Source organism: Aspergillus melleus (genome assembly GCF_016097325.1).
Source record: "Aspergillus melleus strain CBS 546.65 chromosome Unknown contig4, whole genome shotgun sequence".
Classification (NCBI taxonomy): domain Eukaryota; kingdom Fungi; phylum Ascomycota; class Eurotiomycetes; order Eurotiales; family Aspergillaceae; genus Aspergillus; species Aspergillus melleus.
In genome coordinates, this window is record NW_025763373.1 from 4,279,764 (window position 1) to 4,305,844 (window position 26,081).

Genomic DNA, 26,081 nt, shown 5'->3' on the forward strand with positions numbered 1-26,081 from the left:
ACCCTAGATCTTTTAACTACACCGTATGTACCACTAAATAATCTAGAACAGTATTACGTACGACACAGGGGGTATGAACATATCTAGCGGTGTAATCTGTGTATATATTACGTTTATTTAGTTTTCTTGGCTGGTTTTGGTTTACCCCGAGAGTCACGGAAGACTATTAATCCGCCTGCTGAAGGGTAACAAGGGCATCCCTTGATTGAACTCAAAGTCCAAACTTCATATCCCTTCATACAAGCACCTGGAAGGCCAGCAACATCCACTATGTCTTATGATCGCACCTTCTAACGCACCCACTGTCAAGCTCACTATGACTGACTCAACCCAACAGATTCGCGACCATATTATTCGCCAGATTCGAGTAATCCTTTTTGAGTTCCTGCGAGATGTCGGTTCAGGCACGATGCGAATACTTGGTGATACTCCGAATAGCATTCTTGATCCTGAAGATTACTTAGGATCCATACGTCCATTTGCCTCAACGGTCCAGGAATGCCTTCATGAATATTATACCAACAACAAGACCTGTTTCGTCGCTGTGAATATTTACCGTGGAAAGCACTCTTATGTCGTGGTCGATCTTAATAATACTGATTATAACTATCACACGGCTCATGAATGCAAAACGTTGATACCTGTTTATGTTCTTCGCCTTTCGAAGAGACAACCGACGATTTTCAGAAAACGAGAGCTAGATGGACCAATCGCCGAGACCCTCAGGATCATGCATAATGGCCATGGTCAGGATCCTCTACCTTTGTTTGACAACTATTACGACGAGAATAGCCAATATGGCAACCCACGCAGCCTTCAAAAATCATCTCTGGAATATCTGCTCTGAACCGGTCGATGCAATTGTATTGTATCTACACAGACATCAAGCGCAAATTGAATAAATGCTTACGAAAGATAACGAGGATAGTTATTATCTACGTGGCTTGGAATTATTAGAATCTATAGAGCTATCACGGTATAGTATCCGTACAAATGTTAATGTTCTGGGTATTCCGAGTATAAGATGATCGACGATTTAGGGTGGAGCTTATGGTGATTAGAGCACTCCTCGCTACTGCATCCGTACGAAGTCAACATCTGTTCAATGCAATAACCAAATATTCTGGTTCAATTAAGGAACAAATACTAATTCGTTTTTTAGCCTGATCACGCTGACTTCGGGCAATCTTCTTCTCTATCCCCCTCAGCAATCAATCTAGTACTCCCTCCCCACTGATCTTCCTACCTCACCCCCACCACAGAAGACGTGCTCCCGACCCACAGTTACACCATAGCTACCATAGACTTCCAGACTCGCTAAAGAATAGGAATAGCATCATCGGCATCAAAAGCTCGCAATCAGGTACATCCGTCCCTAGCACTCGTCACTGGCACCCGCACGCGTCATACTGTCCTCCCAACTTAGTAGTATATACCGCATCTGTCAATTTCGAGCGTAGATCAACTGTAAGGATAGAGCTTACAACGGGAAATCTTCGTATCGTGCCGTTTAAATGTCGATCCCCCGCTGCTTGAAATAGGGGATGTGGTCTTCTTCGCGGTAGACGGCTTTCGAGTTGTGATTGTGTGGGGGGATGGTGTTATTGATGATCTTATCTTGGTTCTTGATCTTCACGATGCCGTTGTTTGGTGTGGTTAAGAGAGGATAGCGTATATATACCTACCGGTAGGCTTTGGGACCAGGAGAGGCATACCAGAATCATAACTTTTACAAACGCACCAGTGTCCCTCTCTCAATATTATGAAAATAGCAACTCTGCTGGGAGGGATCCTCAGCTGCTTCGCGGTCGCGGCCGAGGCAGCCAAAAAGCCCAATATTCTCTTCATTCTCACGGACGATCAGGGGAAGTATATCGGAGGACTAGAGCATATGCCTAAACTCCAGGTAAGAGGCTACAGGCTTCTTTACCGCCGTCCAACATACCCCAAGATAACTACTCTAAACCTACTCAAACACTAACAAATACGTCCATCCGCCAGCAAACCCTAGTCCAAAAAGGCACCACCTACACGAAGCACTACTGCTCCATCGCCCTCTGCTGCCCCTCACGAGCAAACCTCTGGACAGGCCGCATGCCCCACAACACAAACATCACCGACGTCGGGCTCCCCTACGGCGGATATCCCAAGATCGTATCGGCCGGCTGGAACGACAACTATCTACCCCTGTGGATGCAAGATGCAGGCTACGACACCTACTACGTCGGCAAACTGTGGAACTCACACACGGAACAGAACTACAATGCGCCATATGCGCGCGGGTTCAACGGTTCCGAGTTCTTGCTGGACCCGTGGACATACCGATACTATCATGCGCGGATGACACGGAACGGGGAGAAGCCGGTGAAGTATGATGGGGAGTACTCGACGGACGTGATTAAGGAGAAATCGTTGGGGTTCTTGGATGATGCGTTGAGAGACGACAAGACGAGACCGTTTATGTTGACTGTTGCGCCGAACGCGCCGCATTCGAATGGGAGTCATGATCCTGGGAGAGGGACGACGTGGTTCGGCGAGCCAGAGTATGCGCCGCGGCATGCGGGGATGTTTAAGAATTACAAGATCCCGAGAGATGATAGTTTCAATAAGGTGATTGAGGGGGCGGTTGGGTGGACAGCTGAGCTCTCCGAGTTGAGTCAGAAAGAGGTTGATTACATCGATGAGTTCCAGCGCTGTCGGTTGCGGGCCCTACAGGCTGTCGATGAACTCATTGCGGAGTTGGTCGAGAAGCTGGATAAGGCTGGGGAGTTGGATAATACCTATATCTTCTTTTCGACGGACAATGGGTATCATATTGGACAGCATGCTATGCAGCCTGGGAAGAATTGTGGATATGGTATGGCCTTGCCCTCTAGCCCTCCTAGCTATGCTACGAATAACTTACCGCGGACAGAAACTAATATCAACGTCCCGTTAATTGTCCGAGGCCCTGGCATCCCCGAAAATGCCACCCTAGATGCAGTGACTAGTCACACTGACCTGGCGCCTACATTCCTATCTCTTGCAGGTTCCTCCAGACCTGGTCTGGATGGAAAACGCATCCCCACCACGATCGATGCAGGCAAAGCAGACAATAGGACGGAACATGTTGCCATTGAATACTGGGGACGTGTGAGTTTATCCTTAAAAGGATCATACCATCAATCCTTCAGTTCAAATTCCCTCCTACTAATCTACTAATAAATCAACAGGCTATCCCCGAAGGAATCTACGGCCACTACAGCGACAGAGGCGAACAGCCAGGCAACGGCTACCGCAACAACACATACAAAGCCGTGCGCCTTGTATCTGATGAATACAGCGTTTACTATGCCGTGTGGTGCACGAACGAGCAGGAATTCTACGATCTGAAGGTCCGTCATGCCCTGTTCCCCATCTCCCCCCGGCTTAGCACATGATCAACTCCAACCCTAACACAACTATGTTTCTAAAGAACGACCCTCACCAAACTACCAACCTCGCCTCCGAAAATACAAACTCAAACTCAACTATCATCGCCTCTCGTCCGCTCCCTCAAATCCTCTCCCGTCTAGATGCCCTCATGCTCGTCTTGAAGTCCTGCTCTGAGGACTCTTGTCGCTACCCCTGGCGTCATCTGCACCCGGCCGGGAAGGTCAATAGTCTGGCGGATGCACTAGATGAGGGGTTTGATAGGTTCTATGAGAATCAGCCGAAAGTGGCATTCTCAGAATGTAACTTGGGGTATCATACGTGGGCGGAGGGACCGCATGAGTTTAATGTCTTTGGGCAAGGAGGTGGTGGAACGGGGAAGAGAGGCTGGGGATTATTTGGATTTAAGTGGGTTTGAGGGACCTGTCGAGAAGGGCTTGCTGGATCGGAGGTGTTCTGTTGGGTGGAACGGATAGACTAGAAGATTATATACTCTGATTGTATCTTGCTGTCTTATTTGGGCGAAGTTCAAGTCGAGGACAGGGCGGATTATATGCACTCTATTACTCACCACGCTATTCCATAGACGAGGAACCAAACATGGACTTGGCTTTGGCTACAGCGTACTTAGAAGCTAGGGAAAGCTGCTATCGTAAGCCAACTTACCACTGGACACTTATTCAAGCTTTACTTGTCTAGAGGGCAGAGCTACGAGGTATATGGGGAAGCTAAAATAGAAGTCAACAACCATTTAAATCCACTCGGATGAATATTCAAAGAAACCCAACCACTAACCAAAGGTCAAGGCGTCTCAGGAGGCGTCAAACCAGCACAAACCTGACAGCACATATCCGGTTGATCATGCGCCGGGTTCCAGTAATCTGTTCGCTGGCTCTCAGGGCACATATCCCCACTCTGGACTGCGTCTGCACACATCTCGACGTGCGTGACTGCGTAGTGCTCGCAGAGGCCAAAATTAGCTCGCATATTCCAGCACATTTTGCGTTGGTAGGGAGTTCTGGGGTGTTTCCTTTGGGTTTTGGTTCGAGAGGGGGTTAGGTTGGTGATTTTGCGAGTTTATGTTGCTGTGGGATATTACTCCTTTTATAGTGCCATCTATCTATTCCTTATTGAGAGGCTAGTGGGCTGAAAGGTATGTTAAAGGACCGGATAGGATGCTGATTGTTTTAACACTGTTTGGATGGCATTGAGGGGAATACTTTTGAAAATTGGATATTCCCCAGTTGGCATGGTTCAGCCATCATGTTTGTTTTAGTAGCACTTGCTTTGTTGGTATAATGGAGTAAAGAAGCACAGTCAGCCGCTGTCCAGTAGATAAAGGCCTCATGGGTAGAATCAGAAATGTGTCCAGTAAAAACTGCACGCATATTCCACACAAAGATAGTGTTGAAGTGTCAATATCCACTTCACGCTGCGCAGACAATGGACCTAGAATAGAAAGCCTGGGGCTAAACAAAGGTTTAGACAAATACAATGGTTTCCTTCTACCTTCCAAGATCCTTTATGCCCCTGGCCACAATCTTTCCTTGTTCACTAGGCATGGGCAAAGCCGAAGAGAGAGATTTCCTTTCTTTCCAAGCCGTCCTCAATATACCCAACCAAACTAATCCCTCTTAACCTCCACCCTTTGCACGCTCCCCAACCCCCAAAAACTAACCACCACCGCCAAAGACCTCAACCCACAATTATACCACCAACCCGCTTTGTACCCCAACAACAATCCCTCCATGGTATCTACCTTCCCCGTCTTTGCCGTAATCTGTCTCGCAATCAACGCCGACGTACCAATCCCCACCCTCTTACCAATCTGCGATAACATATTGTAATGCAGGTCTGAAATAGCTTTGAGGACGTGTGACAATCTAACGCCTATTAACATTTAGATTTATCAAGCATTTACTCTTAGCGCTCGGGAAAAATGTATCGCACTGCTTCATGAGTTTACCACTAACTTTCGTATCCTTAGATTGGTTCGATATTTGCTGGTTATTAGACCTCCCCCCTCCCCCCCTCCCCCCCTTTTTCTTACTGTCAAATTCATTAAAATTGTTTTAAGAAAAAGGTTATCTACATTTAGGGCTCGATAGCTGAGGCGGGCAATCATTTGTGCGAATTGTTGGTGGGACAGATTTGAATATCTGTCATGAACAGACAAGTAGAAAAAAAGAGGAGACTAGGATTGAGAATAAACGTAACAAACGACTTGTCAAAAAATCATTAAATATTATAATAACCTGTTTTTGTGACCTTTGAGAGCCGAAGACCCGTCGCGTTTTACTAGGAGAAAGATGTTAGCGCCTATTATAAACCGTTACCCGCTACCTATAACTCCGCCTGTAGACTGATTATAAACTCAGTCAGTAAAAGATCTATGGCTCTATTTATAATTATTTAGAGCCGCTGGGGCAGGATACTAAGTAATACGGTTGATCTATGATGAGGTAGGCAGACTTTTGTGATGACCAAATAATTTCACCTAGCACATGATTCCTGAGGTTCGGCCATTCATTTCTAAAATCAATCCCCACGGACTACCTGTAAGGTCATGAACTGGTCTGCCAGCAGGTCAGGTACGCAGTTGGAGGCTAAAGGTCTAGATGATCAACCTGTTAATCGAATCACCATGTAGTTCATTTGTAGCTCATTCAACTGGGGCTATCTTAAGTTTCGAACGTGGCAAGGTAGTGACTATATCTGATACGAGACCCCCTGCATCACGTTAACGATAGTCAATTCGCTAACGGCCAAGACTGCTACTCAGATACGGCATGTCAGAAGGATTCGGGACAGTGATTGATTTGTCGACTGATTCCACGGCCTGATAGTCGTGATTGCTAACCTTAGTCGTTTCCAACTCAGAGGACCGGACCAGTCCTGGACGAAACGATGTAGACTCCTATGTTGTCAGTCCGACATCTTCCAAACCACCTCCTAATGATGTGGTGGCTGAGAAAGTCGAGTCAGATGCAGTAAGGATGACAAATGGGCAGCTAGTCTTATGTATCTCACCATGGCTATATAAAGTCATCAGGAGAGACCAATTGGAGAGAAGGAAATACGAGTTCAGCCTTTTCAGCTGCTACGCCAAGAGGTTTAGCGTGAAATACAGAGGGATGTCGATGCGCAACCAAATATGGAAAGGCGCAACCCGCACAAAATATAAATCGCACTTCCCGCTCGTGAGGCCATATCAATGAATATTGAAATCCACTTACTGGCGGGGGTACCATCTTGTGATACCTCCAACCAGCAATGCCTCGTCTCTCCCAACTCTTCATTCCGTTCCTGGCCACTGTCGTCAACGCCCAACAAACCTGCCCCGAGCCCGAAGACATCGTCTACTCTCCATTTAGGCCCTGGTTCCGCTTTGACTATGGGCCTGATGGGGGCGACTGCTGGACAGGTGCTATCTGCACCCTTGGCCAGGCTGACGCGGCGCGTAATCAGCAATTTGCAGCCACAGCATTGGTCATGGGCTTGTTACCGCTGGTCCTCCGCGACATAGCATGGCCCGAGAGAAGAGTTGTCTTGATTTCAGCACCCCTCCCGGTGTTAGCAGAGGTCTTTGTTCGAGCGCTAGGGCTAGAACCGATGATAATGGGAAATTTATCCGGGCTGACAGAAGAAGATACCCAGCGCTGGGTGAACTGGGTACGGACAAGCCCAGTTGCCGGAGCAGGCCTACAGTCGAGACTCAAAATGAAGGTGTTGGTCGTTGTGGGTCTCTTTGTGCTGATGGTATCGTATGCGGCTCTGGCACTTGTGGAGATCTATTCGAAGCGGTCCGCTTTGGGGTGTGTGTATCCTGTTATTACGTTGACCTGGTGCGTGATTGGGGTTGTCCCTGCTGCTGTTCATGTACTCTTCAAGACCTACTGGCGGAGGGGAGTTAAAGACGGGACGAGCAGAGCCTCCGCAGTGCAAGGGGCAGATGAGGCGTGGCCTGTACAATTCGCTTGGGCAATCTATTACATCATCGGGACGTTGGTGTTCACTTCGATCATGGCAATCACCCCATTGGAACTCTTCGTTTGGGTAGTTATCATGTCTGTTCTCACTGGTGCAAGTAAAATGCTTGCGCTCTACATCTGCCTGATGTTGAGGGATCCGACACAAGCATGAATACGCGATTCAACCGATTGATGCTCTACAATCTCTTCTACATCTCAAACGAAACTGGAGTTGCCTATCTTGGGAATTTGTTTGGTCAGGTAGAGACGAAAATCCAAATGGACTCCCTCTCGTCTTTTCTCAAACGCGCAAGCTGGTCCAAGGATGCAGAGAAATTGTTTTTCTGTAATGATCCTTATATAGGACCTATGATCGTGAAAGTTGCTTGTGGACTCCTTGACTATCTTCAGAGATGCCGCTTTTGAGCTGGGAAGGTTCAAGGGAGAACGAAATCACAACCGACCTTTATCCCACGTTATCCAATATCAATCCATAGCGAGCCTCTAATCACATTAGCCCTCTATCCCTCCCGATTGGCTTGTATATCGAATACGATTATAAACCAAATGGCTGCTGTATTAATATGAGTAGACTGCAGCCCACTTGTCTCTTGCTTAGAGTGCAGCAAGCAACCATTCAGGCACAGCTATTTACTGGCTTTGCTCCTTCTCAGTCCGCTGACTCTCCTACCACAGAAACTGCATTGTAAACTTGACGCTTAACTGCCTTACGCTAATATAAACAAAACCCTATCACAGGAAGCATATAGAGCCTAGTCTATCGCGTAAAGCAACACTCGTAGTAAACGAGGGGGTGTGGCACGTCTAAGAGGAAGAGAAGCTTGCCGCCGAAGGTCCACCTGTAAAGGAGAAGAACCTTCTACCGATAACATCTCGAGCCTTGCACCGAGAGTAAGATGGAAGAGCACCAAGGCGCTCATGAGATACCAGATTCAGAACATGCATAGAGCTATGCAGCTTGTGTCAAGGGCAGACAACAGACAAGACGCATGATGCCCTGTGAAAAAGCTAATAGATGCGATAGTTGAATGGAAGAGTGATCTTATATCCATCATAACGCTACGTAGAGTATTCTGTAGAGCGTAGATTGAGGAGACGGGAACAAAACACCCGTACCATTTGGAACGTTTCAGTAGCAAGATAGCCACGTAATGCAAACAACAAAAGACTTCTTTTGAGAGGGGTTTAATCTTATGTTCATCCTCTTGAGAGGAAAATAATCACGGTACAATCTACCGAAGAACACAGGTGGCACAGGAGGGTATATGTCATATGAGCTATTTTTTCAAATGAGCCACCTCCTAGCCCAGTCATTCTCGGCCCAGATCGGTCATGAGATGGCCTGGGGGTAACTAGGGCACACGGCGGCAAGACATCCACGTTTGTCCCAGTGGGGGCCGGGATCATTGGCTTATCAGCTGCCGGCAGCGACCTTATTTGCGGGCGCCCTTGCGACCCTCAGAAGTAACCCTCAGCAGCTGTTCCCTTTTCAGCACTGTACAGTTTGCCTCATAGTATAGACTCTAACCTAAAGAGGTCTAAGTGATCCGACCATGGCCTGAACGACACGTGTTCGCCCGACCATCTGATATCCGCATGCTATGGCCCTAATCCATATACTCAAGGACACATCTCAAGGTTACTTTGTATTGCATGCATTAACAGAATAATTCCCATTTATCCCTCCTAGCACTCTCTCGTCAATGCCGCATCTCTAATATCCCGTATTTGCAAGATCTGTAAATTTGAGCTACAGCGTTGAATGCAGCAGACGTTCCATTCATCAACATCGACAAAAGCATTTACTAATCTGGGACTGGCAGAGCATCTCCAACTCGCATCGACTGGGATCGAAACATAATCTACCCCGCACTCTAAGCAGTTTGCGGTCTTCTGTGCACGAAGCTGAGGACGTCCGTAGAGAGGTGTAGTCTTTTTGTGGAACTAACTACCCTCATACCGGTTAAAGATTCTTATCTCCGCTGAGACGCACGTATGACGTGTCAAGGCATTCAATGCGTTAAATAACATGGAACGTCCCGTGTCCTTGGAATATTTAAATTTTCTAGTAGCCAAGCATGACCCTCACCTTCGACCTTCTGCATAATAGGGTTTATTCAGAGCCTTCTTTGACTCTCATACTAGACTTTCAAGGTCCATGATGGTGCTTTGCGTTCCATGCGATCGATCATTTCCCACTCGGCATGCTTTAGACCAGCACCTTCAGTCGTCTAAGCATCGTTGTGACCTTTGCAATAGATTTTTCAAATCCGTCCGTTCAAAGCGTCAGCACACACAAAACGCAAAGAATCATTCGAAACAGACCAGTCACCATGTATCCAACACTGCGCTTCCACAGATCTCACTACAGAGACACACGGAAGGAAGTTATGTAACGCCCGTTTTAAGGAACGGACCGTCTGGGGATAATCCGATTGTCCCTTATACTGGAGTACCCCGTGATATGGTTACGCCGGTTTTCAAAATGGCATGCCACCTCCGTTTCAAAAGTCCCGACGTCAACATGTTATTACGACGTGTCTATACGCAGCTAGAAGCCTCGGTTATCTCGGCGCTCATTGAAGCTGCTCTTCGATTGCTTCCACCTGATAACTCCCCCAAGGGCAGAGCCGAGGCGAAAGAAAAAATGCACCAAAAGCAAAAACAGGCCTTACTGGAAGAAAGATCTTTTATAAACCAAATTAGAGATTTTGGCTATCGGTTTCAAACAGAGAAGGAGCAAAAAGAAGCAGGACAAAGCTCAACACCTGATATTCGATTCCTTGAGCCAATTTCTGTCAACGGGAACTTATGTCACTGGATCGAATACAAAAACTACTTCGGTTTCAAGGCAAATCCGTTCGTCACTTCGAAGAACCGAAAGCAGTACAAAAATTATGTGTCCCGGTTTGGGCCTGGGGCCGTTGTCTACAAATTAGGTTTCGAGGTTGAACATGTATCGATCAATGGAATTGAGTTCTTCCGCGAGGCTGAATTTCTATATATTTTGGAGCAGCAGTCTGAGCTAAAGGGTTCGCCGTTGGGTTAGGAGTGAAAGACGTGAAAGATGCCCTGAGGGATTCAAGGTCGCAATGATATGTCATTTTTCAACTACCATGGCTTACCGATTCTTGAGGCTCACGTCTTCAACGGGGATAGGAAACTGTACGAGTTAACACATCTTAGGCAGAAGCAGTTTTTCATCTGCTACTAGTGAGTGTAATAATCTACGCCCGAGAAAAGAGGATAGATGCGGGGGCAATGCACTTATCTGAGTGTGTAGGTCCCTAGGAGGCCTAGGCTTGTGGTCTGAACACCTACAAGGTCGTGTCAGGGACTCAGTATATAGCCCGAACATAGGTCGGCCATATCCTGGAAATAGCCACAAGGGGCTTTAGACCTATAGATGAGGCCCAGAGTCTGAAGGCTGTAGTGGGGGCCCTTTGGATCCAGGCCCCATGATTTAGAGCAGTTGATTCGAGGCTACGTTCGATTTAGAGCCATATTTCTTGCTTCACCCTTCCCAGAAACGCGAAGCCAGGATCGGTTCACGATTTCCAAAGCGTCAATAATATTGTACTTGTCGGCCACGATTGCGATGTTTATAATGTCCTGTTATGTTGCTCAAGCATGATGAGAGATTGGTAGATTATTCGTTTGAAGGTCGTGCCCCACTTTCCATGGCAGGGGAGATCGGTGATACCGATATAACTAGACTTCTCATCCGTGCAGGGGCCGACGTACATGCAGTTGACGAAGTTAGCCAGCTTTTATTGAAAGACGAGCTACTCAAGACATTTCTTCCACCCCATGACCTTCTGCTGCAGATTGAGAGATTGTTGAAGACCCACAGCCCAACAAATCGGCCTCTTTTGCTACTTGCTGCGAGACGTGGGCATGTCATGATTTTACGGGAATTTCTGAATGCAAATGCAGACGTGAACTCTGCTGACGCGGACCAATAGACAGCGCTAGCATGGGCAGTAAAAAAGGGACATAAGATGGCAGTCGTGGCCTTGCTTGATACTTTAGGAGTCCATGTCGATCCTCGAATTCCAACAAGTCACACGCCATTGATGATAGCTGCAAGGCTTGGACGAACTAGAATTCTCGAACTTTTACTCAAATTTGGCGCCAATGTCAATTCGGAGGACTACGAAAAGTGGACACCGCTTTTCTGGGCCGTTTCAAATGGTCGTGAGCAGGCAGTGGAGCTTTTCAAGGAATCGAAAACCGGCGTGGACCACCAAGATAGATATGGTCGAACTCCCTTTTCTTTAGCTGCAGAGCATAGCTTCATCAAAACTATGAATTTGCTACTTGACCATGGCGGTGATCCTCTTATTCCAGACGATGAAGGCCACACGGGCCTTGGGGGGTTTCTCAAAGCCAGACACGATCTGTGTATCAGATCTTCGAATACTTCAATTCGGCCTCGACATGGCGGAACTGTGAATCACTCTCTTCTCACGCTTTTGATCTGGACCCTGCCATCTCCAGATCGAAAAGACCAAAGTAGCCGCAGTTGGCTGCTGAATATGGCGACGAGCAGTTCATCCAACGTGGAAGCCCAGTGGACTTCCATGTCTGTGACGGAAACAAAGTTGCATCTCGAACCCCATTGATATGGGCATTGGAGCGGAAAAGCACGAGTGTGATTGATCTGCTCAAGAGCCATGATCTGGTTTCTTTGCAATTTCTACTCCATGGGATCAGTTGAATTAAGAGCACACGTTAGGTCTAGTGATGACCCTTCTTCAGGCCAATTATAACCCCAACCAAACTGATAAAAACAACAGAAACCCACTGTACATCGCGTGTCTGAGGAGAGATTTAAGGCTTGTTTCAGCATTTATTGAGCATAGCGCTCACACAAGCTTGGAGGATAATATTGGCAAGACCCCTTTGCAATACGCGTTGAACACGCAAAGCCAAGCAATAATCAACCTCCACCTCGGTGCTACTAAGGACATTCAACCCGTGCAATCTATTGAGTGGTTTGAAGGACTTAATTCGCCTTCCTGGGTTCAATTGACTAGGAGGTCCGAAGGTACTGGCTATATTATGCAATCAGTCAATACTTTTGGATGCGTTTGGATGAAGAAAGGAAAGGAGGCAAGACTCAGGTCTCCTGAAAATTCTTCTTCCAAATTGGAATTAACAATAACATATTTAACATTTGTGAGAAATTATTCACGTGGTCGTCATTACCGCATATGCCTGGCATTTCTGACACCGACTGCAAGAAACCGTGCTACTGGAACTTTGCTCGAAAAGATCAGGGTCATGAACTCATTAATTCCATCTTGGTAGCTTTTCCTGGTGAGCACGCGATGGGAACTTCCTCGTGGGGAATTGCTTGGACTCAGAAGGAAATGGCAAACGGATGTGCCAAGGGGTTCATTAGCAAGCTGCCTAGTGCGCGGGTGCCTAGCAATTTCTTGGACCTCGTTCATTCATTCCTAGAGACTTTGCAAGAAGAATGACGGAAGAAGTGTGTTTATATTAATGCAAAGACCGAAGAATTGGTAAGCTTTTTGACTTGTCATCGAAATCGGACCGTGAAAGTTACCAAGCTCACATTCGATTAAAGCTTTCTAGGAACGTGAGAAATCAGAGAAATGTGGGAGAGATCATGGTCTCTTTGACGATCTCGCCAAGAATGCGTTAGAGGTTACCAGTCTCCGGCAGTGCCTACAATCGCACGTTGAAGGCACCATAAATATGCTTGGGTGTGATCTCTCATTTGAACCTTACCCAGAAACCCGAGCAAATATTGCTGAACTTCGCCTTGAAATGGCTGCGAAAATTGACAAGATGGAACAGGCAGTGCGCAGTGCTATGCAAACCGTGCGTAGTCTCTCCGACTCAACATTTGCCTCTGAAAGAATGCGGCGTCCGATTGCAAGCGCTTATTCTCCCAATGCTTGCTTATAGTATTGGTGAGACCTGAATTATGGTCTTTTCGGGGAAATCGTGGTCCATGAAGGATTAAGATCCCCATTCCTTCGCACATTTAAGAGCACATTCATACCATCCGTCTGTAGTTATCATTGAAAGGATCTTATTGAAGTACATTCCCTCTGATCAAAATCCTACTTCTTATTCGTGAGCGTGTGGTTCGGTGGGGGCTTTGTGGAACAGCCAGCAGCAACTATGCAGTATAGGGAAAGTCCTATTATGTACCTTGAACTCGGAGTGGGAAGTACAAATCCTCATCGATAACTTATACTTAGTGTACATGAACAAGGCTGATTGCTCGTTGTAGATGGAGGCATGCATACCTACACAATAATGGCCTGCTGTGGATCTGCACCGTACGGTCCTATAAATATCCCCTCAACCTTGACAGCCTTATGATAAACACGTCACAAAGAGAGACATGGCGGTGCATGCGTTTAGCGAAGACTCCGGGGCCAAAAGTTTCTTTCCAAGGTTTCGGCCCGCATCAACGACGAAGATCCCTTCTGTCAGACCCGAATTCAGTACAGTGTGTACAGCGAATTCCTTGTCGATACTTGTTGATCAGCATTGCGGGTTGTTTTATCTCAGCCTCAAAAAAAAAAAAAAAGAAAAAAAAAAAAAGAAAACAAAGAAACATCTATCGCCAGCGTACTCGGTGCACGGCAAAGTGAAGCCCCACTGTTTTCTCCTGTAGTCAGAGGCTGCTATTTCGAGGAGCAACACCCTGGGGGTAATTCCAAGTTTGCAGTTCACCAAGGCTCTTTGACTCCTTTCCCACCAGTTTATCCCATAAGTTACAGAACGACTTAATCTCTATCTTATCTTCCCTTCAATCGAATGCCCACCGTCGATTTGTAGACTAAATATTTTCGCCCCCACGCTCTTTCATCAAATCAGAATAAGCCGGTTGTCACTTTTTTTTTTTTTTTTTTTTTTTTTTTTTTGAATCCTCCACAACTGAAGTGCGAGGTGAACCACTAAATCCACCACTCCGCCTTTTTTAGCTGACCCCTGGTAGCAATCCAGACATCTCAGCTTTTTTTTCCCTTTCAGCAGTAATACTCAACTTAACAAAGTCACAACCTGTTTTCAAGTCACACTCCCCTCCACCATGTCTTCAGCAAACCTCCCGGTGATCGTTATCGTTCCAGGTGCCTTCGGCACACCTCAAGGCTTTGAGAAAACCTTCCCGTACCTGACCAAAGCCGGATACGCAACACACCCAGGGTCATACCCTAGTTGCAATCCCACTGATCCAGCCAACGTGTCCTCTACACAGGATATCGCTTCCTTGCGCGACAACGTATTGCTCCCTCTTTTGAACGAACAGGGTAAAGATGTCGTCATCATCGCACACTCATACGGGGGTGTTGTTGCAGGTGGCGCAGCAAAAGGACTTGCGAAGGGGACCAGAAAAGTCCAAGGTCAATCTACCGGCGTCATCGGCCTGATTTACGTGGCGGGCAATATCACCCTTGAAGGAGAACCTCTCCTCACTGCTGTAGGCGGCGCTTACCCTCCTTTTATCAAAGTCGACAAGGTACGATCAACCCAGAACACACGCGATTATAATGAGGCGCATTAATAAATTTGTTCCCAGCCATCGCAAGGGCTTGCTGTCATCGAACCGGCGATGGATGTCTTGTACAATGACTGCGACCGTGCCCTCGAGCCGGAATTGGAGAAGCTAATGCAGCCACACGCACTCCGCGCTTTTGAAACACCCCCCACTGCTCCTGCCTGGGCGGAGGGTGCGTTTGATGGTAGGAGAGCGTATGTGCGTACATTGGACGACAGTTGCAACCCTTCATCATTGCAGGATATGTGGCTGGACAAGTCCAAGGTGGAATGGGAAGTTGTGGACTTTAAGACCGGGCACATGCCATTTGTGAGCCAGCCTCAGGCATTGGCGGAGCAGATTACCAAGTTCATTGATGGCTTTATTGCAAAGTAAATAGTGACGTATCCAGTGTCAGAGCATGGTGCAGAACTCGAAATACATACCAGCCAAGTTGTCTTGCTCTATGAAATCATTCCATGTGGCACCTTTTTAATATAAGTCTAACTGGCCAACTTGAAAACCCTTTCAATAGTGATTACCTCAAGCGGCTCATGGTTGTGAGTACCATTGGAAACTATGAGATTCCATCAGTTTAGTTTTTACTGCGTTGGCAGGATTCTCCGACATATTCCCGATGAGTTACCCCGGACAGGAGATCTGGAGTCTGAACCCACCTGCAACTAAGTAGCCACTGAACGGGGCAGTGCCATTGTTGAAGGCGTCGGTATCTTTTCAAAGTACCATGGTTTAAATGATCGTCGGTCTCCCGGTGAGACAGATCTACTTGGTATTAGCGGCCTATAGTACAGTAAAACTTTACTTTGTCAGGTTTCAGCTTTTCTCTATCAGCATAAGATCACCCACGGACTGAGACAGCAGATCTTAGTGGCCCACACTATTCAACGTTCATCTTCTCAATAGGATAGTCCATAGGACGAACCTCGGTTTCTTGAAGACACTTGCGTTTGGCGTGCGCATCGATGTCTCGTTCGACTCTCGAATTCTCCGAGTTGAACCAAAGAGCGTCTCTTTCCCTCGCTCCATGCTTCTCTCCCCTCTATTAAATTCCTTTCAGTGGTCCACTCTCCGTCTGATATAAGGCCGATTTTGCTCAATAGCTCGAGCTTCAGAGTCTCTGGCACGGGTGTCACCGTGTGCATGCCGGGGGTGGGAGTGGAAGAGATGCATTGGCTGTGTACACCCTAGTGAAAGTTTGTTCACTAGACCCACCAGCAAGGATCGCAGTTGGCGCGGTGTCAGGAATTAGTGCGGCATTAGTTGATAAGATCGGACAATATCAAGATGTCTAGAGATAATCCCTTTTTTAGCATTATACCGTGATAGGACCTTCTCTCATATTGACTAAGGTTCTCCGAGACATGGGTAACTAGCTTTATACCCCTAAGGTAAGGTCCTTGATAGATTCTTAGGTTTATGAGGATCAGAAATCAATCCTAACACCGCTACACTGAGTCCTGAGACTGAAATTTCAGAAGAGCCGGTCATCATTAGTAGAGCATTACCTAGTCAATCCATGCACCATGATTACCACTGCTCTTAGCGCTGGCAGCTCTTTTCGCACACAACAAAGAAGTGACTCTATTGAAAAATGGAACTAGTGATGGATCTGTTCTTTTTGTTCCTCCCTCCCTTGCTAGTTGTTATACAGGATAAATATGTCGGAATCTCAGAGGCGCTAGGCTGTTTTTAAGGGGCTGCCAAATATCGATTCGGGAGCCAGATAGCCAACAGAGGGTGACCTATATAACGTTCCAACGGTTATATAATAAAGAGAGGATGGCCAGATATCTCGTGCCTTTTGCTTAAGACGCGTAAGTGCTCCACCCTCCTGATAGAAAGGTTCCACAAACGGTCACAGCCAGTCTGAAGCGCTGGACCGTTCACAGGCTTGTATGTGCTCAAGTTTACCAATAGTGGACCTGACACGGGGAAATACACCAATATTACCCCGGTCAACCGCGCATGTTATCCTACATATCAGGGTTCAATGGTGAGGGTCCATAACATTCCAGCTTTCTTATAAAAACTTACTTCTGGTCCAACCGAGTCCCTTCAAAGCTACCACACCAATGATAAAGCCAGGTGACCTGAATTGTTTAATATACACAGAGGACTTTGGCATAATGATTGAATCTGATAGTATCAGCACCCCTTCAAACAGCGATCATGGACACCCAGTGGGTGACAAGATTCCAAAAGACAACAGTGTATCACAGCTATCAACACCGAACGGCTGGAATGGGACAACGATAGAAGCCAAGAATCCTTATGCACTCATGCCGATTGCAATGCAAACTCTCGGTTAGTTCACTTGAAATATCGTTCATGGCTATTTCACCAATATCATGCCTAGACTTACAGCGCAGCATTATCTCTGGAAAGAGCTCCTCGGATTCTTAGTTCATCCCGAGATTGATACTCGGGCCGCTGACTTGAAAGTCGCTGATGTTGCGACTGGCAACGGGTACAGTGAATCACCTACTCTGGAACTATTCGTATCTGACTCTTTTTTAGTATCTGGCTTCAGGATTTTGCTCGTGGAAAACCGCCCTCCGTTGACCTTCACGGCTTCGATATCAGCCTGGACCAAGTTGGCCCTAAACCATGGCTACCCGCCAACATACACATGCATATATGGAATATCTTTGAAGAGGTGCCGGATGAGTTCGTGGGCTACTTCGACGTTGTGCACGTTCGTCTGATCACTGTCGTTGTCAAGAATAACGACCCCAGGCCTATTCTAGCAAACCTGCACAAGCTACTGAGTATGCCCTATGTAGTCCAGTTATATGGCTAGACTGAGAGTTCATTGTATCAAGGACCCGGCGGCTACCTTCAGTGGGACGAGGTTGACACCATCGGATGTTCGATCAAGACCGTACCTGGTAATTCGGCGTGTAACCTTGACGCACTCTTCTCTCAGCTTAAAGGTCATGACACGTAAGCGCATTGGAATAATGTTGTTAGAAAATACGGTGCGAGCTAATCTCGTTCACAGCTGGAAATATGAGCTCACGCGAATCATAGATGAAAACGGATATACTGGTTCAACGTTATATACCTTCGAGTACGGGCTCGGAATGGCCCGGTTTTGGAGTGATTTCTGAGTTATGATAGAGACCAACACTAGCTAGCTATGGGAGTACCTAACTCGCATTTAGGTATATGAGCACGTGGAAAGAGTTTGCAGAAACCGCACTCAAAACACCGGAGGCGTCCAGGAAGTTGGAGCACAACGCGATGATGGAGACTTTGAATGGTGCTTCAATCATGGTCCCGAAATTGGTATGGGTGACGAGGAAGATTGATACAACAGGGCAGTTGGTGGTGTAGAAGCGAGAAATATCTCTATCTGTGATATCGCTACGTAAACCTAGCCTTTGGAAATAGAGTGCAGGTAAAGATCCTTTGGATAAGTTATCACATCCAGATTGGATTTACTTAGACATGCTGTGGCCCCCCTACCCCTTCTTAAGATAGTCCCTGAGTACCGGAAATCCTGGAGTGCTTTTGTGGTAAGTTGTGGCAAGTAACGACCGAATTCACCCCAGGATTCCAAAGTGTATTTTGACTATATGGCTGTCGAAGTGCAGCACAATAATTGTCACCGGATAGACATATCGGATTCTTCACTTCCGCAACACAGCAACGTCTTGCAGCGAAAGAGCCCATTTGTACAGAAGCTTCGGCAACTACAAGCGGAACATAATGAGAAACACCATGACAATAATGTCCCCTTCATTATCTATGCGTAGACAGAAGCATACGCCAGTTTGATGGGGATTCCATGCACATGCAAAAGCCATGAGCGATTGAGTTACTACGGCACATCCCTCCAACTAAAAGGCTTCCATGACCACTAGCTTTTTGGGAGCTCTGTAAGTAACACCCCTCTTGTGGGATGAGTAGAAAGTTACTGTTCGCTGTACCACAACACGGCCGTATTGCGGCCTTCGAGAAATGCAAAGACGTGGTTGTTGGTTGATGCATTATTTCACGCGAATTGACGCCGATGGTTCAAGAACAGATCCAAGATAATAACCAAGTATTGTATTCATGTGAAATATCCATACATAATGCCACCCGCGCGCAAATGACAAAATCTATATCCCAAACCAGCCGGAACACCGTCATAAAAAACACCCACATTATGCACAAAAACAAACATCAAATCAACGAACAATGTACATCAATCAGGTCCTGCTAAAAAGCACCGAGCCATGTGTGGAAAGTCTATCAACACGAAGAGAAGGGTATATATATGTATCAATGTATATATCAGAATGTGTCTGCAGAATGAAGACATTGGATGCGGGTATCCATATGCTCCCCTACAGGCGGTGATTAGTTTATCATAGCATCATTAATTTGGTGGTTCTTCGTTCTGGGAAACGTCGGGCGGTTGGGGGTGGCCCATAACGTCCGTCAAGATATGCAGGTCCTGGCATCCCCTGTACATCCGGCATGTCGGGCATATCTGGCATCCTCGGCATTGGTGGACGAGGTCCACCTCGGCCTCTCCCAGGATAGCCCGGTGGAGGAGGATATCCTCGGGAAGGTCCTCGAGAGTGTGCAGCCAATGGCGAGGAGTTCATGGTTGGACGACGCATGCGTGGAGGGGGAGTCGACGCAGCAGCCCTGCGAGCGTCACGTTCGCAGTACACCTGTCCGTTCCATTCGAAGTATTCTCCGTTCAGGAGAACATTGCAAGTGCGGCAGGTCAGACACTGGGGATGATATCTCCGTTTGTCACCTGGTCCACGGCCTTGTCGTTCATTTGTCTCCAGAAATTGTCCTTCAATGCCAGTGAGACAACCCTGACAGAGAGAGCCGTTGCGTTCGTGATAGTGCTGAGCGCAGAATGGCAGGTCGCGCAGGACATAGAAATCAGCCGTCCGGAAGGGAATGCGGCATTGGTAGCAAACGAAACATTCTTTATGATAACGGCCCGTAAGACGCCCGTCTGCAGAAGATACAGACTTGCCCAGGATGACCTCGCCGCAGCCTCGGCATGGCCCCTTGGGACGCGGGGATAACCGCGCGGCCGGGTCGATGGAAGCGCTCAGAAGCTCGGGCGAGGTCTTCTCGTCATGCGAGGGCTGGTCGTGAAGGTTAGAACCTTCCCGCGCGAATCGTGGCTCTGCTGATCTCGGTTCGGGGAATGGCCTCTCGTTTCGTGATGGCTGATGGATGTGAGATGGTGGCGGAGCGGATCGCGGAGGTTCTGGAGAGAGTCTAGGGTCCCGAATGGGCTTCTGAGGGATGAGGGCCGGTTCCGGAGTCTTCGATTTAGGAGGTTCAGGAGAGCGTCTGCCATCCCAGGATGACTTATACAAGGGGGACGGCTCTGGCAACTTAGGAAGAGACTTGTCATCCTGGGACAACTTGTTGGAATGAGAGGGTGGCGGTGATCTGGCCAGTTCCGGGGAGAGGCGATCGCTCTGGGATGGCTTGTTGGGAATGTGAGAAGGAGAAGGGTCCGGGGTTGGCTGAGGCAATTCCGGCAGATATTTGTTATCCTGAGATGGTTTGCCGGGTATGTGAGAAGCCGGAGGCGGAGACTTAGCCAGCTCTGGCGAGAGGCGATCGCTCTGAGAGGGCTTGTTGGAGACATGAGGAGGCTCCGACGGAGGCTGCGGCAGCTCTGGGAGATATTTGTCGTCCTGAGACAGCTTATTGGGAGCGTGAGAAGGTTCAGTCGGGAGTTTCGGAAGCTGTGGCAAGTACTTGTCGTCCTGAGATGGCTTGTTCTGCATATGGACAGGAGGAGCCGGTGACTTGGATCGTTGCGGTGGTGAATGGTCGTCCTGAGATGACTTGGCCGAGTGAGAAAAGGGCGGCGTTGGCGATCTCGTCACCTCCGGCGTAAATCTGTCAATCCAGGAAGGCTTCTTGGCGATATGGAAAGGCGCTTCCGGCAGGAATCCCGGCACTGCTGGAGTGAGCTTGTTGTCCCCGGACGGCTTATTCTGAACGTGAGCTGGTTCGGGCGATGGCCTCGGCATTTCTGGCAGTTTTTCGTCCTGTGACGGCTTTTGTGGAAAATGGAACGCTGGTGGTGGCGTGGACGTCTCATTTTTCGATGGTTTACTGGAAATGTGGAATGGCTGCTCGACCGAGAATCCGGGGATGTTTGGATAGGGTCTCTCCTGTGCCAACTCCTTGGCGTACGAGGGCTCCGGCGAAGGCTGGCGCAAGTCAGGAACGTTCTCCCGCGACGGTCTCTGAGGCACGTGGTGCGGTTCAGGAGATGGCCGGCGGAAGTCCGGCACAATGTTCTCTTCGCGCGACTGCTTTTTGGAGATGTGCGAGATCGATGGCTTCGATCTTAGCCGCTCCGGAGAAAGACGTTCGGTCCATGACGGCTTCTTGGGAATGTGAGAGGGCGAAGGGATGGGTGCATCTAGGTCGGGGAAGAACCTCGTTCCCCGAGACGGCTCGTCCTCCAAGGCTGGAATCGGTGGTGCCAGAGCCGGCACGGACGGAAGGTTCTTGTCCTGCGAGGATTTGTTGGCGGTATGCGATAGCGGTGCCGTTGCGGACCGTGGCAAGTCCGGGAGGTTCTTGTCCTGTGACTGCTTGTTCTGAGTGTGAGACATGGGCCCTGTGGCGGACCGCAACTTGCTTGGGAGTTCCGGAAGAGCCTTGTGGGTTTTATCCGGGAGCAGAGACACGCTGCCGTAGAGAATAGCAGGGTCGGTAGGGGAGTCAGGACTGAAAAGAGGGTCCCGAAGTTGAGGCGGCTCGAGGTCAATCGGACTTTCGGTCTGATCACCGGTATGCAGACCGTACTGCTGGCGCGTGTCAATTCGTCGCTCCTCAATGACGGGTCCCAGTCGAGCTTGTTCCGAAGGCTTTCGTCGCGTGCTGGCTTCCGACGCGACGCTGGAAAAGGAGGTTCCGCTCCGCAGATCCGACGGCGACGATTCCGAAGATACCGTCGAGTGCTCTGGTGCCTGTTCGGGCATATCCAACCCCAAGGAACGAGCAAAGTTGGATACAGAGAGGGCTCCTTCGCTGGTAGCGTCAGACGGTTTCCTCTGCACGTCGTCATAGCCCTGACTATCGACGTCCGGGGTCGAGGGATGCAAGTAGGTGCCAGTGGTAGGGGATTTGAACGGCTTGTACTCGACCTTAGTCGGGGGGTTGATGGAGGTAGAACGCTCAGGGTACTCAGGAGGGTCAGGTAAGCGTTCAAACGACGTTTGTGACGGGCTCCGGAAGAACAGCTCGGCAGATCCTCGGTTGCTGCTGAGACGGTCCGAATCGGTGTGCGATGATACCCGCAGGGTACCTGAGTTTGACTGCTGGTTGTCGGTTTGCAAATTCGTCTGATGCCAGCCTCCCAATGTGAAGCTCCCACCATCCTCCTGTCGATCATTCCTGGACTCACGCGACATGTTGTAGTCCGACACGGAATATGACGTGTGGTGCAGAGAAGGGACGGGGGGCGCGTCGTCGTCCAGGTACTTGTATGGCTGGTTAACACTCCCGAAAGACGGCCGTCGACCCGACATTGCGGTCGATCGCTTCGAGCTGCCGTCGCCATATCGAGAGCTTGCGAATGAAGTCCGGTAGCTACTCTTGCTATCGATCGAGCTCCCATACTTGTGCGCAATTCTCGGCAGAGACGTCGGCTCATCCTTGGGCAACGGCGGCGGCGGAGCATCATCATTCGGGTCTATCGAAAGGGGAGCCGTCGCCGGAGGCCTGTTGTTGCCGTTGGTATGTGGATGGGAGGGAATCGGAGGGAACGAGGTCGCATCGGGCAGGGGGGTCATGGCACCGGACTCTTTGTCCGACATGGAACGCGGTAGCGGAAAGCGAGGCAGGTCATCCGAGCCGACGGTAACAATCTCTGAGGTGTGTGGTTGAATTGGAACGGCTGTTTGGCTCTGCTGAACCAGTCGCAGCGGGGAGGGTTGCGAGGAGAGGCCGGCCGGTTCGTTGACACCGATGGCATTGTCCGGCCGCAGAAAGGGTCGGTCTGAACGTGTTAGGCATATCAATTGCGGTCAAGCAGGTTCCCAGGCAACATACTGGCAACCGAAGGGTTGATGGGAGCAGGAGGACCCGTTCGCCCTGTGTTTCTCGGCAGGGTATCATAGTCGGAGTTTGAGGGCGGCGGGGGGGCAGCTATGACAATTCACATATCCAGTCAGTGACTTCATACTCAATACTATTTCCGGGATCGATCTCACCTGGCTCTGTTTTCGCACAGACATGATCTCCCATGGCCGAGATCTCAACGTCAATGCCACAATTGGAGCATTTGATCATGGGCAATAAGCCCAGTCCCATCGTAGCTGCCATTTCGACCAATGCTAGGGACAAAGGATCGGTTCATCGAAGGGCAGCACAGTCGGTAGTATCATACGGAGGCGTGATGTGTATAGTAGCCAGAAGCTAGGCAGGGCCCTCCTCAGCCTGCTCGCCGGCAGACAGCCCCAAATATCAACAGACGCACACAGTATGGAGCTAACGGTGCCACGGTCTGGGCGGTCAATAGTCCGGAGTCGAGAGGGGAAGAGGAGGAAAGGTGAGAATAGTCAGAGACCGGGTGGTTCGTCGCAGAGGCTAGAAAGCATCGAGAAGGGAAGAGAGAAAGAGGGGAAGCTAATAAGAACAATGATAAGAAAGAGCGACGCCGACGCAAGAATAATAAGAATAATGAAAGAATAACAGTTGTGTTACTACGAAACGGAGCCTGCGCAAGAAGAGTAGCGCAGAAAGTGGAGTGCGAGAAAGGGACCCTCGTGCGCCGATCGCGGTTTAGTCTGGTTTAGTTCGGGTTTAGCGTGCTGGTCACAGGACGCGATTGGTTTGGCCCCCGTCAGCCTAAGGCAACACGCGTTCCCGCCGAACTGCGCGAGACTGCAAGTACCCTGTACCACCTGGTTCTACCTGGAGGACATACTGGCGGAAGTACCCTATACACGCTCGCAGTTCTGTGCAGTAGCACTCTAGTCTCTACAGAGTAGGTAGGTAGTACCTTGTCATAGTACGAGGGAACAGGGTACTCCCTAAACCTATGCTCAGGTCACTTCTCTCCCAGATCCTCCCCTGTCTTCTGTCCACTCCAGTCATCCCCGCTTACTCTGTACGGTTGATGTATTTTTATCGCCCCCTTTTTGCGTCTCCCACTTCGACACATGTCAGATCCCCAAAACTCTCAAGCCACGGCACTGCGCAACAATAGTCACCACTATGACAACCATATCCACTATTCGGAATATTCTTGCTTTGCCTCCAGACTCTGGAGTCTGGAATGACCCCTGAACCAAACCGGGTTACCATCGACTGTAGATCGTCCTCAGGGGGGAAACGCAGCGAACATCGCCTATCCCTCCATCTTGCACATCCCGTCTCTTCTGTCATCGATCAGCCGTGATTGTCTTCTGATCCTGACCGGTTCTGTAATCTGTATGAGCTTCAGCCCGTCCCGGCTGAGCACGACCCTCTTGCTGTTGGATTGCCTGCGCCTTGTGGCTTCCTACAACGAAGAGTTTTTTTGGCCCTTTGGACCCCATTTGGCGGAATCGTCCTCATGATGAATACACCAATCCCACCCCAACATATCCACTGACTGAAACTTCGATGATGTTCCAAAGCAAGGGCTGAGTTTCACAATTTGTAGATATCCCGACGGGGCTTGGGGTATGTCGATCACCGCCCGGAGAAGTCCTGGCTGTCACCTGTGGGAGCCCACAGGATGCTCAATTTTTAGAAAACCTCCGACTTATGGAGTTGGCTGTCCAAGGTTGGCTGCTGCCATGTTTGTGCGTGACATGGGAATCCAATAGTCTACTGACTGTATGCTTCCAGCTTCGTACGTTCCCAATGCTGGCCCGAATCTTAGGTCAGGAACGGTGAGCGGTCCCATGGTTCGCTCTTGAATGGTTCGGGTCCTGCTTGAGAGTGAGACCGTTGGCGAAATTTCCACGGATCGCTCGTCTAATCTGTCCCATGTTGATTCTCCAACGTCATCGCGATCGTGTGGTTTCTAGCCTAGCTGACTACATCACTTTATCGGTACCGGGCTCCCGGTAATCCTTCGTGGCTTCATCTGACAGAATGCTCTCGTAACAGACCCTCAGAAGGCCTTGCAAAAGCCTTGGGGAGCCTCAGCCCGTTTCACCAGTGTCTGGTCATTGTCCATCTGGAGGAGCCATGTTGACGCACAAAAATCTCGCAGCCGTCAGGCATGATCACAAGCCAGCCGCCCGACAGGAACAGTCGGATTTAAAATGGACGACAGTTGCCCACTGCCATCCGTAGGAATGCAAACTCTGAACCATTCCACCGGGTCAATCATGAATGGCAAAATAAAACCCAATGTTCAGCAAAGGTGAGTGGCACAAGACCAGCAGACTTCAATAGACCTTCAGAGTAAGTCAAAATGCAAAGTCAAACCCCAGCAAAGACCCTATGCGGTGGCCAAGGGGTAATGCAGCATGCATAATGCATCCCTCCGCAAACAGCCACACCAATAGGGCGAATTCAGGGGTAGAGAAGGCGACCGCAACCATGGAACGTTCTGCCGAGCTTTCCGCACACCGCAACACTCGCCAGGGGCCGCGGTTAAAAGGCGTCCGAATAATAAGACGGCACTCCTATCCACGGTCGCTTTTCTGCATTCTTTGCATACCGCTTGAATGGATCTCAATTTCAGCATTATCGTAGCCGGTTACGATTTACGCAGCACTCCATGTGTTCTGTCGACCGTACTGAGTACAGATGTGCAGTCTCTAACCGAGTCTCGACCGAAATCCTGGTCTGGCGGACCCCGTGGGACACCTGGCCTAGGCCCACTCTCGCAGGCCGATAACGCGCAGACCACACGCTGTCTTGATTCTGGTGCCTGAGGGACAATCGGTCAATTGAACTGGTGGTTGGTGGGAAAGTCTTTGTTCTTCGTTTTTGTCTGGACCGCCAACTCATAGCTTGGCAGCTGCGCTGTACAATTGCTAAGGGAAGACTAGAAAAATTTTCTGTCTTGGAAGGTTCTCAAGGAATATCACGACTCAAGAGACACAACGTTGAACTTGCACGCAGTGTTAGCCGGGGCAATACGGTGTACTTTTAGCCTGAGGACCCGAGGGGTATCGTAGCTCGTGAGGGTCCAGGCAACA

The 26,081-nt window shown here is 49.0% G+C and overlaps 6 protein-coding genes across 7 annotated transcripts; 5 read left to right on the top strand and 1 right to left on the bottom strand.

Moving 5' to 3' along the window:
* The first annotated feature begins 240 nt into the window (after positions 1-240).
* Positions 241-893, top strand: LDX57_008253 (uncharacterized protein). The gene has a single exon (XM_046089975.1). It carries the CDS (start codon positions 278-280, stop codon positions 845-847), a length of 570 nt encoding a protein of 189 aa, XP_045945947.1. The 5' UTR covers positions 241-277; the 3' UTR covers positions 848-893.
* An 869-nt stretch (positions 894-1,762) lies between these two features.
* On the top strand, positions 1,763-3,829 carry LDX57_008254 (sulfatase family protein; the record flags this gene model as incomplete). Its single annotated transcript, XM_046089976.1, has 4 exons — positions 1,763-1,906; positions 2,002-3,132; positions 3,213-3,374; positions 3,455-3,829. 4 exons carry the CDS (start codon positions 1,763-1,765, stop codon positions 3,827-3,829), a joined length of 1,812 nt encoding a protein of 603 aa, XP_045945948.1.
* A 2,748-nt stretch (positions 3,830-6,577) lies between these two features.
* Positions 6,578-8,628, top strand: LDX57_008255 (uncharacterized protein). Its single transcript, XM_046089977.1, has one exon. The coding sequence runs from the start codon at positions 6,685-6,687 to the stop codon at positions 7,552-7,554; it is 870 nt and encodes a 289-aa protein (XP_045945949.1). The 5' UTR covers positions 6,578-6,684; the 3' UTR covers positions 7,555-8,628.
* Positions 8,629-14,478: 5,850 nt separating this feature from the next.
* LDX57_008256 (alpha/beta hydrolase) lies at positions 14,479-15,321 on the top strand (the record flags this gene model as incomplete). Its single annotated transcript, XM_046089978.1, has 2 exons — positions 14,479-14,907; positions 14,968-15,321. The coding sequence occupies 2 exons, from the start codon at positions 14,479-14,481 to the stop codon at positions 15,319-15,321; spliced, it is 783 nt and encodes a 260-aa protein (XP_045945950.1).
* Positions 15,322-17,294: 1,973 nt separating this feature from the next.
* Positions 17,295-18,056, top strand: LDX57_008257 (class I SAM-dependent methyltransferase; the record flags this gene model as incomplete). Its single annotated transcript, XM_046089979.1, has 4 exons — positions 17,295-17,413; positions 17,464-17,714; positions 17,769-17,889; positions 17,948-18,056. 4 exons carry the CDS (start codon positions 17,295-17,297, stop codon positions 18,054-18,056), a joined length of 600 nt encoding a protein of 199 aa, XP_045945951.1.
* A 727-nt stretch (positions 18,057-18,783) lies between these two features.
* Positions 18,784-23,606, bottom strand: LDX57_008258 (uncharacterized protein). Of its 2 annotated transcripts, XM_046089981.1 has the most exons (3): positions 23,151-23,606; positions 22,990-23,085; positions 18,784-22,936 (listed from the first exon to the last, which is right to left on the bottom strand). In XM_046089981.1, the coding sequence occupies exons 1-3, from the start codon at positions 23,260-23,262 to the stop codon at positions 19,302-19,304; spliced, it is 3,843 nt and encodes a 1,280-aa protein (XP_045945952.1). In that variant the 5' UTR covers positions 23,263-23,606; the 3' UTR covers positions 18,784-19,301. The 2 variants fall into 2 exon arrangements, with proteins under 2 accessions (XP_045945952.1, XP_045945953.1); XM_046089980.1 differs by having other exon boundaries at positions 18,784-23,085.
* Positions 23,607-26,081: the final 2,475 nt, after the last annotated feature.